Raw genomic sequence first — 15,111 nt, forward strand, 5'->3', positions numbered from 1 at the left:
TAGTCTCTCCTGATCTCTCTGGGTCTCTAGTGGTCTCTGGTAGTCTCCCCTGGTCTCTCGGGGTCTCTCCGGTTTAGGGTTTCGGGTCACTGTCTCTCGAGCTCATCCACGCATCATGTGTGTCGGAGGGGAGAGGGGACCTTTCGGGCCCTGCCCAATCTGTGCTGCCAGGGGCCTTCGGGAGGGAAGGAGGGGGAGGAACCAGCCTGTGATGACATCACCACCACACTTCCAATGACTTGATGGCGAGGGCAAGGGGCGGGGGGGGGGGGGGTGGGGGGCGTTCATAATCCTCACCCAAAGCAAAAGTTAAAAGAGCTTTTTAACAATGATTTCTTCCCAACACACGGTCTCCCTCAGAGGTTCCCTCCGTTGAGATGTCCTCTCGTCAGACCCTGTGGCCTCGCAGGATGAGACAGAGGCGGCCTCACCCTAGACTCCCAGACTCAGGTGTGGTCTAAAGCCCTGAGAGCCTGTAATGACGGTCATAACCGTAATAACTGTAATAGAGGAGCGCCCTGGGCTTGCATGGGGGCAGGAACACATTAATGTCATCAGCTTATGAAATGAAGTCACACGTTGAATTACAATTACGATCATTAAGATTCGACGTTTCACATTCCGTATCTTTCGTCAGTTGAAAGATTAAAAAATGTAAATATTATTCTTCTTCAATAAACATTGGGTTGACAGTTATTGTATAAAATGGATTTCAATGATGGTCATTGGGTTTGAGGCACTGAAGAAAGTGTCAGAATACTAGAGACTAATAGCAGGAAATGTCTGAAAACTAGGGACTGATTGCAAGAAGTTTCTGAATACTAGAGACTGATAGCAGGAAGCTCAGTTGTACGTGACACAAATTGTACACAACACACAATACAAACAAAATGATGCACACAAAAACACAGACATTAACACACACACCCTTGCATGTGCACACACGTATACACACACACACACACACACGCACGCACACACACACACACACACACACACACACACACACACACACACACACACACACACACACACACACACATGCAAGCACACACACACATACACACACACACACACACACACACACACACACACACACACACACACACACACACACACACACACACACACACACTCTCTCTCACTCAACTGACTTGCTGGTTATTAACTGTAATATGGTGTCTACTTGGCTGTTCAAACACACCAACTCCAGTTTAGTATTATTCACATAGATCCAAACTCACCATCATCAACCAATGCTGAATTGTAAAAAAAGAAAACTCTGCAACATTATGTCCTTACAATGGTAACATTAATTTAACGATAAAGTCATACATTCAAGTTCAGGTTCCTGTCATGTACAAAGAGGCCTCAATTGTGAAGTTTCAGTCAAATCCTAAACTTGTTAATTCATAGCACTGCCTTCTGAGGACACGCGATGGCGCTATTGTATCATTGCGAGAGACACACGCCAAAAAACCAACTTGGCATTGGAGTCTGCACTTTATGATGTTTACTTTATGTCATTATGGGACCGCCACTTAGGTTTACACAAGTACATGTACGATCTTTATTAATCCTATAAATTGTTGTGGTTTTTATGTCTACAACAATGAACTTAGGAAAACTTTTTTTTTTTTTTTTAATACATAATGCACTTTCGATAGTTGATCATATCGATCTTTTCGGAGCGGCGGCGACATGAGCCTCCCATTGGACGGAGAAATACGTCCGTTCGTACGTTCTCGCACAATTTATGCAAATTAGCTATGCCCGAATATGGACTCGACGGAATGAAATATGGTCGAAGAGGCGAACATGGACGACCGAGGAGCGTAAAAAGAGTGGAGCGATAGTTTTTTTCTTCCTCGGGAAAGTGGATGCGTCGCAAAGGCGGTCGTTTCGGCTGCGAAACTTTGTGGATTAACTTGTTTTTTGTGGCTATACGCGCACACGAAGAGCTTGTAATGCTGTGAAGCTCAACTTTTGCGAAAAGGGCAGGGGGTCCCAACGCTATGCCGTGGGTAAGCAGCGGTAAAGGCAGGGAGAGCTCTGAGCTGCCGCTGCCCGCTGGCTGGGAGGAAGCCCGGGATTACGACGGCCGGGTGTTCTTTATCGATCACAACACTCGGCAGACCTCGTGGATAGACCCCAGAGATAGGTAAGAGGGTTGTTTGTGAGCCTTGCTGTTTCATCCGTGTGACAGTGAAAGGGAACAAGCCCCTCGGCTTCCTTCCACTGAGGATCGGAGAGGGCGCAGGGGTGGACGTCGAAAACAACTGATGGTATTTTCCCCCGAACCAGGGTGAAATGGGTTCTCCCAAGTTTGATACATAGACTGATACAATGTTGCCACAACTTTTTGATGGAAATTGAAGCCATAAACGCGCAATCGGTGCGCAGGAATTTCAATCATTTTGCATCCACACCGCAAATACATTTCCATGTAAACACAGGATGTAAACATCTGTGATTACTACGTTTTTCTACCTCACTTATGTTCCTTACATTTGGGACGTTTTGTTACACACCTCGCATTTAAATTGAAATGACAATACACAAAGTTGTAGTCGACAGCATGTCTGGCACCTGGAGGTTGGAAGCGCTGAGAAAGACATCAGCTCTCACAATCAGTGAGATGGGATGTCACAGAATCAGGATAAACACACAGGCCTTTTAATCTATCTCATGATTGTGTTAAAAAACCTATACGGCCTTAGATCCACACTTTTTTATCTTTCTCGAAAAGTTATTTGTTTAATAAATGTCGTCTGGTAACTTCCAAATAATTGGACCACATACCTCCATAATGCCATGGTCCATTTCACAACATGTCAATATTAAATTAGAAATATATTGTATATTTCTATACGTTCAATATATTGTCCGCCCTGTGAAATTCAAGGGGCATGTTTTTTTTTTATCCATTATCATATACTTTTTATTTTATTTCCCATGTCATTCCTTATGCCAGATATTGCATAAATATAGCCAGTGTTTAACATGGAGCACACACAGAACTCCAACTCCCAGGGTTCTTAGAGGAAGTATGTAAGGAATGCTGTATGTGCCGCTGGGGAAGCTGTAGGGATGTGTTTCAGGTCCTCCGCGCTCAGCAGACTGCTGCAGATTACATGCAAGATTACAGCCTGCACTAGAACCCCATTGTGTGGCTCAGGAAACGCCCACATTGTGACAATTCGGAGGAAAACCTTGTTCTCATGGACATTTGAACAAAGACCACTAAGCAAGGGAAGAAATATTGGGGAAAATTAAAAAAAAAAGTTATGACTGAGTCAGTGTTATGAGTGTGTTTTTGTTTTAAGTTTTTTTAAATATTTTTTTAAGAAACTAAACTAAACTAGGGTGGAGTGATCATTCATTTAACACACCAGGATTCAGGACTTTGACAAGTTATTCAAGGAAATTCAATGGCCTAGGTTACTCTCAATGTTGAGCCTTGATTCCCAAACCAGCACACACGTCAACATTAAAACCATTTAAATTCTGTCGTATAGCGTTTCTGCCTCTTCCTACAGTAGTGTGGGATCTGGCGTTGGGTCGTCTCCAGAGTTCAGACTCCCGTGTTTTCTCCAGATTCTCCCAGCATGTGATACTACATCAATATTAATATTGTCTAGGGTGTCCTTAAACCATTAAACCTGCTCAGGGTTGGCTTCAAGTTCGTTAATAAACATAACACCGCTCTGAGGGCCGCGTTATAGCATAAATGACAAGAAATTGACAAACGGCCGTGATGAGGTGGTCGTCATCCAAACCCGCTACGCACGCTTTAGAGTTGTTCTTTTTATCATCACCATATGATAGTGAAATTAACAATAAGGAATGATTATCCACTAACCCAAGCAGGAACAAGAAACAAGAAGAAAGAGAATGAACCAACTGTTGATCTGACTAGACATGAATATGAATGAGCCAGAGAAAAAAACATAGTCTGTTTTTGTTGTTTCCTTGTAAATGTTGCCTATTAGAGAACAAAGAAAAAAAAAAAAAATCGTACTACACACCGGTCTTGTCTCCAACATAACTTGCAGTACAGACTATTAGGGAGTGCACTGGGACATGTGTCACTGCCATCTAGACCAGAAGGACTTTGCCAACCCTCTATATACAATGCAATTGTATAACAACTCATAAAATACCCCATTGGCTAGAGGCAGGGGCATTGACTCTCATCCCCAATCTCCAGATAGGCATCCTTGTGCAAGATGCTCTAACCCCTACCCACTCCTTCAGGAAATATATCTGAACTACAATCTAAGTTGCTTTGGATAAAGGTGTCTGGTTAATAAGTATATTATAGTTCGAGCAGGGTTGGCCCAGTACAAGTGGGGTTGTCCCAGTAGGACTTAATTGGCCCAGTAGGACCTTTTTGGTCCAGTAGAGCGGGGTTGGCAGCTGATTGGCGTCTTGTAGTGAAATGTGTGGCGGTCGTGTGAAAGCACTGAACATTCACCTGGGAAACCTGGCCAGCCTCCCTCATCCCAAACATCTCTCAGATTTCTGGTCTTTATATCCATTATAATTTAGAAATATTTGAGAAGGGGGGGGGGGGGGGGGGGGGATGAACACAGCAAAGAAGATGATTTCTTTCTTCTGCTGCATGTTGAATGGGAGACCCAAGTATATAGCTGCATATCATCAAGAGTTTGATGATATTTAATGTGATAGCTGAATGCATCTCCAACAAGAGTAAATGTGAGATCAGCATTAAATCATGTTTTTTTTATGTGCGATGACTACATCTCTGAATACTTCTATGTCGGACTCCCCGCCAAGTCTAACAGAGTAATTTACGGCTTACAGACCAGAAAAGCCACAATTACAGAACTACAGCTGTCCCACAGCCACAACGTCGATGCATCCATCACGCACCAATTCCAAGCAAACGTGTACTGTAGAACCACCACAATGCTCAAGCAATAGCTGTGTGATGGGAAACGTGGACCTTATTACAAGACATAACTCAACCCATTATATTAATAATACGATGACACAGACCAGAATCCCACTTGCTTTTCAATCTACACGTCGTACTCCTTGAGTACTTTCACACTCGACGTGTTTCTAAACAGACCCGTATTGTAAGCAAGAGAGTCACTCTTGGAAAATACTTGGCCAGCCTCAAAGAGGCTCACTTGTATTCCAATAATAAAGGTCAGATAAATAGAAGCGAGAGCACTGCATCGACAAGTGCAGTGTTGCGGCGTGTTTCTCTGAGCAGGGGGTCGGGGGTCAGAGGGATGACCGGCGGTCCTGCTGCTCAGCCATAATTGCTTTGTGAAGAGTTTTGTCAGCATGGAATGAGTGTCACACCATGAATGCCTACGCCAAGCCCAAGAGTGGCTCTGCTTTTAGAGGCCCCCCCTAGCGGCTCTGCTGCCGGGGACCCCCGAACGACTCTGCTATGGGGCCCCTGGCTGGCCCTTGTGCTAGCGGGCCCGGAACCGCTCTGCTGCTGCTGCTGCCCACCAAAGCGGCCCTTCTGCTAGTGATCCCCGACAGCACCAGTATAACGGACCGTGTGTGTGTGTGTGTGTGTGTGTGTGTGTGTGTGTGTGTGTGTGTGTGTGTGTGTGTGTGTGTGTGTGTGTGTGTGTGTGTGTGTGTGTGTGTGTGTGTGTGTGTGTGTGTGTGTGTGTGTGTGTGTGTGTGTGTGGATTGATCGATCAATCATCTCTATATCTCACTCTCATTAGCTCTGTTATGCAACAGACCCAGCCACCCTGCAGCTGGGTGACGGGGGGGGGGGGGGGACGACTCTTTATACTCGCTCACAAAGCACATCAAATTCAATTATTCTGGAGCGGTGTTTCCAGCGTTGAGAGGGGGTCTACTCTCCCCCTCCACCACCTCCACCACCCATGTTTTATTATGATGGCGGCTCTTTTGGTTCGGGGACGTATGGAAATCCCGCTATTGTGTGGCCCCGGTGTCATTCTTCTGTGTGTGTTCTCTGCCGGCGTGTTTTCGCCGGCGGACAATGCACTTGTTTGTTTCTTTTGAATTTGGCTGCTCGTTCCTAACAGAACAATGTTTAGTGCTCATGTTTAGCACTCATGTTTATCGGCCCGCTCTTTGTTATGAAGTTTGTATGCTACAAATCATACTAATTTTCCTCAGCAGTTTGAGTTGAGCCAATAATAATGGTGCTGGAGATGGAGTATGTTGGCGGCTATCAGAGTTCCCCCCCAACTGCTCTTAACAGTTTTTCTCAAATGTTTGTCACCAGGGATTTTCTCACATTTCCCCGGCTAACAACGCTGTGTAAAACATTTCAGAAGTTGACCAAACCAAACTGAAACAGCCAGCTCATTGTCCATATGATGATCTTTTGTCATGTGCATTATGTCAAGAATGCTACCGTGGCAGGATATGCTCAAGACTCACCGAGTTGACACGGCCTTGTGTGTGTGCGTGTGTTCGATGGAGTGTGCACTAGCTGCGTTTCACCCCTTTAAAAAAAAAAAAAAAAAAGCACATATTGTGTAACGTACCAAAATGATGCATTACAGAATTCAGTGTTGAGGCAGCGTCATTTCATCTCCCCCTACATGGAAAAACTCAACGTCTGGCTGTTTCAACCGTTTCACAATGGGGCCACTCCCTAGGGTGGGGGGGCCAGTATGGAGGGCCCCTCCCCAGGCTATATGTGTGGCGGGATGGGGATGGCCCACCATGGCTCTAGCTGCTAATAGCGGCCCTATTTCCATGGGATTCTGGACATGGTGGGACGGGTGAGTGTCTGCGTGCTGTGAGCCAGCCCCGGGCCAGCTGGTCGGGACCCTGAAACCCGGCACCGCTCCCAGACACACGGCGCATAAATGACATTCCTCCCAAAGTTGTTTTCACGTTTCCTTTTTAACTCAGAACGGAATTTTTAGACCCGACACTTGTGGCCTTTTTAGCCTTTAAGGCTGTTCTCTCCCCCCCCCCCCCCCCCCCCCAGCACCCCAACCCCCCTTAACCCCTCTAAAACTCGCCCCCGGTCGCTGGGAGAGAGGGGAGGGCTGGGAGAGAGCTGGAAGGGAGGGGAGGACTGGCAGAGTGGGGAGAGCTGGGAGGGCTGGGGAAAGTGTGGGGGGGAGGGCTGGGAGAGAGGGAGGGCTTGGGGGGGGGAGAGAGAGGCAGAGCTGGGAAAGAGGGGAGGGTTGGGATTCGAAGCATGCTCCTTCGTGCGGCGCGTGAGAGCTTAGAGGAGGCGGCCGAGGAATGAGGAATTCTTTGTTGTTGCTTCATCTCTGACATGGCCGGTGTCGCCGTCAGCCGCATCCCTCAACTTCCTGGTCGTCATCGTTTGGTCCCGTCACCGCAGCGCTCGAACATCGTCTAGACCCTCCAGACCTCGGAATATTGTTAAAGAACGTTCAGGAGTCGTAGTCAATTGTTTTAATGATCGGAGGATTAAGTCTGGTTTTATTGAGGATAAAACGACGTTGAATGCATCATTATTTCCCAGTGATGGAGGCATGTGAAGCTATCTTTCCGGAGACCTTTCTGGGTTGTTCAAGGTTGTCCTACAGGTAGCAATTGTTCCAAAATACACAAGCAGGAACGGTTGATTCAAGGTTTAAGGTTATGTAGGACTGTTTACATGGATCCACCAGTTGTAACCTCAACACAGCTGCCTTATTAAAACGACATTGGTTTGCTGATGAAGTGATTCAAATCAATTCTGATGGTTTATCACATAAAAGTCGACACACGTGTATAGTCTCAGCAGGAGTTGCTTTTTCAGAAACCCCAATGTCTTCACTTTCTGTATCGACGTGCCGATCATAGTAAAGCTGTGGAGGTGAACCTCCGGTCCCCGCGCAGAGCATCAGAGAGCCACGCTGTTACTGAAAGCGTGCCGTCCACCAGGGAATATTATTTTTAGCGTGCGACGAGAATGCAGGGATGGAGAGGCGCTTGTTTTTACGCATCTTAATTTGCGACGGGAATGCGGCGTGGGTCTTTGTTAAGAGATGTGACCGGGCCCGGGTTCACAGGCCCCCAGACTCCTGTTTCACATACCGGCTCGTTGCAACGCCGTCGCCGGGCAGAAATGCCCTCCAGGGGACAACCAAAGACAGTCCGGATTATTATAGAATTAGCAAATGTCTTTTACAACTAAATATATTTCGCTGGGGAAGTTGTCACACACTCCCCGGGCCCTGAAGTAATTCCCGGCCACCCTTGTTGAGCGCAGCTGTGAGGGTTTCAAATAGTTCTCCATCTTTTTCCTTATCTATTTCAGCCTCCCAGGCTTCCGTCTGGTCTGAACGATTGATGAGGGCCCTTTCGTCTGAATTAATTTATCAAACGCTCTCATAGAACAAAGGGCAGTACTCCAAGTATTGAATGAGGACTACTCCAATACTGATTAGTTTCTATTAGCTGATGGTATAGGTTTTGGATCAATCAAATGTTGATATTTGTCTTTGATTGGTATACATTCTCCATTGCAGTGTTTGTGTTTTTAACAGAAAAGCAGAGCAAAGAGTTGCTTTGTGTGTCTGAGGTGGTTGATATCTGTGTATTGACATGTTCTCTGACACCCCGTCTTAGCACGTAAGCGTCAGCCATAGCCACATTGAGTCATCCCTGCTCCATCTGACTGCTGGTCCTTGGAAACCGCTTCCTGGTCCCGCTCCTGGCCTCCTCCAAGCACTCCTGTTCTGCTTGATGGACGAGTTCAAATGTGTTATAACGTATTAATACATTCTTACACAAAGTGAACATTATACCAAACCGTACAGCCCATGTACACACTATATTGAAATAGTTCTCTTGTGGGGTTCAGGGAGGGTATGTATGTCAAGTATGCGTGTCATGTAGGGTCACCTGCGGTGTCCCCTGCATCTCCTCCTCCGTGCTGCGAGGTCGGGCCTACAGCCGGCTGAGCCACTACTTTGCTAAACCCCCCCCCCACCCCACCCCCATGGTTGCTGTCACAAGACCACGTAATGAAGAAAACATTCACTCACTCTCCAGAGCCGTGTTACTACGAATAGTGGTCCTCCGTAACACACACATCCTGTACTTTCTGACGCAAGAAAGAACCCTCTTGTGGCGGTGTTGTTCAAAATGGCTGCTGCATTAACCCACATCAAAAAAGCGGTCAAATCAGACTCTGATTGGCTTGTTACTAGTGGAGGAGAGGGGTCCGTTCAGTGTTTGTACAGTTGTACTCCTGCTCCCTCTACTGATCTGAATTGGACTCATTGTTGTTGTTTTTTTATGAGAGTTAAGTTAAAATTGTTAAACCCATTATTGACACAAACTCAACTGTAAACACAGGAATGTCTATTTGCACTTGTTTAAGGGGGGGGGGGGGGGGTGACTTGTCGGTGTGTGTCAACATTTGTTTAAAGTTTTTCTTTTCAGTAATTCTGACAGTTGAGTCGTGCGTGCGGGCCGCCGTGTTTACTTGCTGTCCGGGTTCGAGTCATGTGGTAAACGCACGAGCCTGTCGGACGCACGCCGTCTGCACGCATTGCCGTTTAAGAAACAGCAGAACAAACAAGAAAGCCCCCTGATTGACATTATGTTCATATCTTCATCAAAATACACTGACAAACCACAGGCAAGCACGCGCATGTTCTCAGTGTAGATAACATCCTTTCTCTGCATTGCTTTCATTCTGTTCTGTCTCTAACGGCACTGTTATGCTCAGAAACCTGTGTCCCAGAAGGAGTATTGATCACCGCTCAATACCCCAGAAGGATATTGAACACAGCTGAATATCCGAGAAGGAGTATTGAGACCAGCTCAATATCCCAAATAATATTTTGGGACCAAGGGTTGATTCTAGTGTCGCAGGCAAATGGATGGAATTTTCTTTCCCACGTTGCATGAGAAAAGGTTATATCGGTCATCAGACGAAGGAAGGTTTAGTTATGAGTTTGGTGTGTTTGGGGCTCTCAAGGAATGCAATGTATCATGGGGGCATTGAAGAGGCGAGCGGGGTCATTTTGAAGCGGTTATTCCACGTTGTGTTTACAGTCATCAGCCGGACATTTGGTGGGTTATCGTCCTCCTCATACCAGCGGCTGTGGGAGCAGATTCTTCAAATCTCTCGGCTGCGGTTCGGCGCAGACGCCACTGAACATCCATCATAAAGAGCGAGACGTGCACGTGTCTTATCTGACACATGTGCACTAAACCTAAACTTAAGCGTCTTAGAGTACCATATTAAGCGCTGTATAAATTTCATTTATTATTATTATTATTAAACCTATGTCCTACAATAGTGATTTATGACTAACCAAGCAAAAACAAAACATTCCATAAAATATCAGTAAATGTTGGGTTGAAGTCCTTAGGCCTTTGTGATTAATCTACACGTATTAATTCAGGAATTCCTTAAATCACATGACAATGTTTGATCTAATAATAAGGATAATCATCAAAATAAAACGGTTGAATTTGTTTCTTTAGTGGCTTAAAGTATAGTATGTTGTGATTGGAATGGGAGAGATCCGACTGAAAGTGTTTTTAAGTATAGATATATTCCAGAGGTTGCCCAGTCCATAATATTGTGTTAAATAACTTAAAATAATCAATCATCTGTTTTAAAAAAAAAAGCCAATTGATGCCCAACGGTTAAAAGACAGGAGATGGGGTTTGTGCTTGATGTTCATATATATGTCATATCTATGTCTGGAAGTGGGCTCCAACGTAAAATGGAGGCGAGCAGGAAAGACACTTTGTCTGTGTTCTTCCTCTGGAATGCTGTGAAGAAGAATGCCTTCGCTGCTCATTGTGTGCATACCTAGCCAGGATAAGCACTGTCTGCATTGTGGCCATTCTGTGGCAGGAGGGGTCACAGCCCGTGGCCATTTTGTTTTCAGTTGAGTTATAGTCGTCGTCGGTAACAATCCACGAGCTGTCAACGAAAAACGTAAAAAATATGGAAGCCATGTTGCTCTATCCCGGTACACTAGTGTTTCAATTCAACTTTATTTCGCAATGTATACAGATACTAGGAATTTGATTTGGTCTTCTCCGTGCAGGCAACACACAGGGCGATCATTTAGAAAAGTGACATGTCAGCCCTGTGTTGCTGTGGCTTTTATCATTACGCATGACAAGTTTAGTGGACTGGGGGAAAGGGATGATTTGTGAAGTTGGAAAGATTGCCTTAATCTGTTTACCCTGCGTTGTCACACTTGGCCCAAGTGAAGCCGTTAACTCGGTACGAGATAAATGAGTGGCCATTAAATCAAAATACATTTTAAACAACATGACATGACATTTGTTATGTACCACTTAGCGATTCACACTCGGCGATAAGCACAGCCATCTGTCAGCCTTAATAGGGTGTTTGGGTGTAAACTACAATTATAATTCACAAAGTAACTCAATTTGACAGACTGGGTATGTCACTGGATATGTAACTTCGCACCCATTAAATATCTAATTTACTTAATATGTCAAACCGATATGCCTCTTCAAAGAAAATGTCCCTTAACTTAAAATAATGAGCTGTACCTGAATGAACAAATTCAATAATACGCTCTTTTAGTCTTTCAAAGTGTTCCAATGACGGCCGTCAATACTTAGAATTGTCATTTGTCTGTATATCCACCTGAAGTCCTTTTTGAGAGAGCAGCTCTATTCCCACCTAAAGCACAGCGCAGTGTACGACAAAATACTGTCTTCACGCTTTGTGGTTTTTCAAGAAATTCTCAGGATTTTTGAGATGCCAGCACTTTTTTTTTTCATCTCCACACTCGCACCAGTGAGATTTACTTTCTGAGGGAGAGTTTGAACATTCTGTCGACCAGAACATTACCATTTTGGTTTTTCACTATTCATCCTTATCACTACTATATTAGAGAGCGTTGGAGTATGTGTTTATTTTTATGGAATACGTTTATGTGTAGGTGTCAAGAGTTTTTACTTTTGCAAAACCCTTCATCACAGTTAGTCTCAAAGGGCTTCACAGGACACAGTGAACACAGACCCTAACCCTAAGCACTAAAGGACTTAAAGGAAAAACTTCCCAAACTCAGAGGAAAGAAACCTTCAGAGGGAACCAGAAAGAGAGTTCCCTCCTTTCAGGAACGCTAGACTAGGAGTAAGATAGGTGCTGAATGCACAGACGTAAAATGGTTCCCCTACATAATCTAGTATTTCCAGATATTTCTGTACAATGAGATGCAGGTAGTGGTGTGTTATCTGGAAGACGCTCTACGTGGTAATGACGATGTCTTGGGGCTGTCATAATGATGGTGTGATGTTGTCGTGTCTCTGCAGGATCACCAAGCCGCTGACCTTTGCAGACTGCGTGGGCGATGAGCTTCCTCTGGGCTGGGAGGTGGTGTACGACCAGCAGGTGGGCCTGTACTACATCGACCACATCAACAGTGAGTTCCACCCTCTCATGTCCTCTCCCATGTCCTCTCCCATGTCCTCTCCCATGTCCTCTCCCATGTCCTCTCCCATGTCCTCTCCCATGTCCTCTCCCATGTCCTCTCCCATGTCCTCTCCCATGTCCTTTCCTATCTCCTCCACTTTGTCCTTCTCCTCTCTCCTCTGCCGTATAATCTCCTCTCCTGACTCCTCCCCTTTCTCCCATCTCCTCTCCTATGTCCTCTTAACTCATCTCCTATGTCCTCTCCCATCTCTCCTCACCTGACTCCTCCCCTTTCTCCCATCTCATCCCATCTCCTCTCCTATGTCCTCTTAACTCATCTCCTATGTCCTCTCCCATCTCTCCTCACCTGACTCCTCCCCTATCTCCCGTCAGCTTCTTTCCTCTCCACTCTGTCTTCCTCCCTCTCCTCCACCCTATCTCCTTCAACTCATCTCCCTCCTCTCCTACGTCCTCGGCTCTCCTACTTAAATTGAGCAAACAACCATGCAGCTCTTTTCATAACTGTATCTCACCAAATATACATTGAATATACAATAAATATGATATTCCAGCAAACATTTAATCAGTAAGGATAGACGCAAATATATACAGCAATAAGAAATGAAAGCAATGTAAATGAAGACCTAGTATTTTGAGTCTAGCAGGCATCACACAGTTGCCATACCTTACCATACTTGCACAATTGATTTCTAATGCTCAACACCACTACACCTAGCATCTCATCACTAAACAAGAATTCTACCAAACTTACACTGACTAGAGAAATCCATTGTGTCGGCGACCCAGACCCGAGACGCCCAGTGGGGCTGACCAGACGGTTTGGTCCCGGCCCGCGTTCCTTAGCGGTGTGTCAGCGCTGAACCCAGCAGCTTCTGAATCATCTCCGCTCTCCTTCCCCTCCAGCACGCTGACCTCATCATCTCCCTGCGCTCTCGTCACGGAGTGGACTGTACTTAGAAGTCCCACACACACACACACACACACACACACACACACACACACACACACACACACACACACACACACACACACACACACACACACACACACACACACACACACACACACACACACAGCTGTGTCGTTAGCATCCACCCGAGTCGTGCGTAATGGGTGCACGCGGTTAGCACCCGTGGGTGCTGTAGCTCATGCTGGTTTAGGTGACGATGGTTGTTGTGTAACAGGGGTAGGATTGTGTGGTTGGTGAGCGTTCGTCTCCCTAGCGTCAAGGTGCTGGGTTCGATCCCCTAATGTCCACAGATCAAATCTGTAGGCATGCTTGGCTACCTGCTCCTTAAATCTCGTGTCCAGCCCCTACCTACTCCTGTATCTGAATTCACTTTAAATCTCTTTCGATTAATGGGTCTGCTAAATGGCAAACCAATACTGAACATGAATCAATACTGTGTAGAATACCATGGGCAGTAATTAACAAAAAAACACTGTTGGCAGGCTACTGGGGTTCTTGTTGTTTTAAGGGAGTGTTAGCATAGTTAGCTCTGATGTATGTGATTACGTTGGGAGTAGCACAGTTTATTCATGACTATGGGAAACATGTTCTTCTAAAGAGGAAGTGGGAAGGGCTGGGGCTCCACACTTCCTGTTCCCGTGTGCCGTGCTCTGACCTCCTCCCCAGCTGGAATCCCCTTCTCTGGGGAGGATTTCAGGTCCAGGCCTCCTGGAGCAATATGTGATTAAATGTGGACGTTTGTCTTTTAATTGTTTCGAATTGAAAACAAGTTAGATTTTTGGTGAGTTTTGTGGTTTTGAAAAGCATAAATGTTGCTTTTTTACATACAAACCACGGCAATGACGAGAGCACCAAGAAACCCATAAACACACAATAATGATAAAAAAAAAAAAAAGATCCCTATCAATGCATACCCAATCATTGCATCGTCAATCACACCACACCACACCACCTGGTGACCTTAAAGAATCAGGCGTGATCGCAGCGACCCGGGTTCGACTCCTCATCTGTGGTCCTTTGCTGCATGTCTTCCCCTCTTCCTCCCATACCTCCCTGTCTACCTCACTCTATCATAAAGCAAAGAAGGCAAAAAAAAATCGTATTCTCAACCCCACGCCCCCGTCCAGACCTTCTCTCCCACTTACCTCCTCCTGGCTCATCACGGCCATTGTATCTCTCTCTCTCCCCTCGTTGTTGTTTTTGCGTGTTTTTCCCGCCGCCAAGAGACCACCCAGATAGAGAACCCTCGCACGCAATGGCGGCAGGAGCAGGAGCGCATGCTGAAGGAGTACCTGGTGGTGGCGGAGGAGGCGCTGCAGGCCAAGAAGGAGATGTACCAGGTGAAGCAGCAGCGGCTGCAGCTGGCCCAGCAGGAGATGCTGCTCCTCCGGGAGATGAACCAGGAGGAGGAGGTGCAGGAGGAGGAGGAGGAGGACAGACACTCCCTCGCCAGTGGTAATGCAAGCTTTTTCGTTTTCGGCAATCAGGTACATGTACACACAAAGTCACACTCTATACATCTGCGTGTGTTATACACACACAGATTTCATCCATACAACACTCAACACTGTACCCATAATCTCATTATACACACACTCGAATGTGTGTACACACAAACATGCACACACACACACACACACACACATAAACACATGGTCTTGTTAGCTATAGCATGTTGGGTTGTTTCCATCTCGCCTGTACATAACTCAGCCCAACAGATGAAAGTCGGAGTGTGTGTGTGTGTGTGTGTGTGTGT

General features: G+C 45.9%; 1 protein-coding gene across 1 annotated transcript in view; it reads left to right on the plus strand.

The window, feature by feature from the left end:
- Nucleotides 1-1,743: 1,743 nt before the first annotated feature.
- wwc3 (WWC family member 3) overlaps nt 1,744-15,111 on the plus strand; it is a 34,622-nt gene continuing 21,254 nt past the window's right edge. Inside the window, exons 1-3 of the mRNA XM_056603722.1 lie at nt 1,744-2,161; nt 12,265-12,374; nt 14,580-14,810. Of these exons, the coding sequence (XP_056459697.1) occupies nt 2,016-2,161; nt 12,265-12,374; nt 14,580-14,810 (487 nt within the window). The 5' untranslated portion in view covers nt 1,744-2,015. The remainder of the gene's footprint in view (nt 2,162-12,264; nt 12,375-14,579; nt 14,811-15,111) is intronic.

Source organism: Gadus chalcogrammus, chromosome 12 (genome assembly GCF_026213295.1).
Source record: "Gadus chalcogrammus isolate NIFS_2021 chromosome 12, NIFS_Gcha_1.0, whole genome shotgun sequence".
Taxonomy (NCBI): domain Eukaryota; kingdom Metazoa; phylum Chordata; class Actinopteri; order Gadiformes; family Gadidae; genus Gadus; species Gadus chalcogrammus.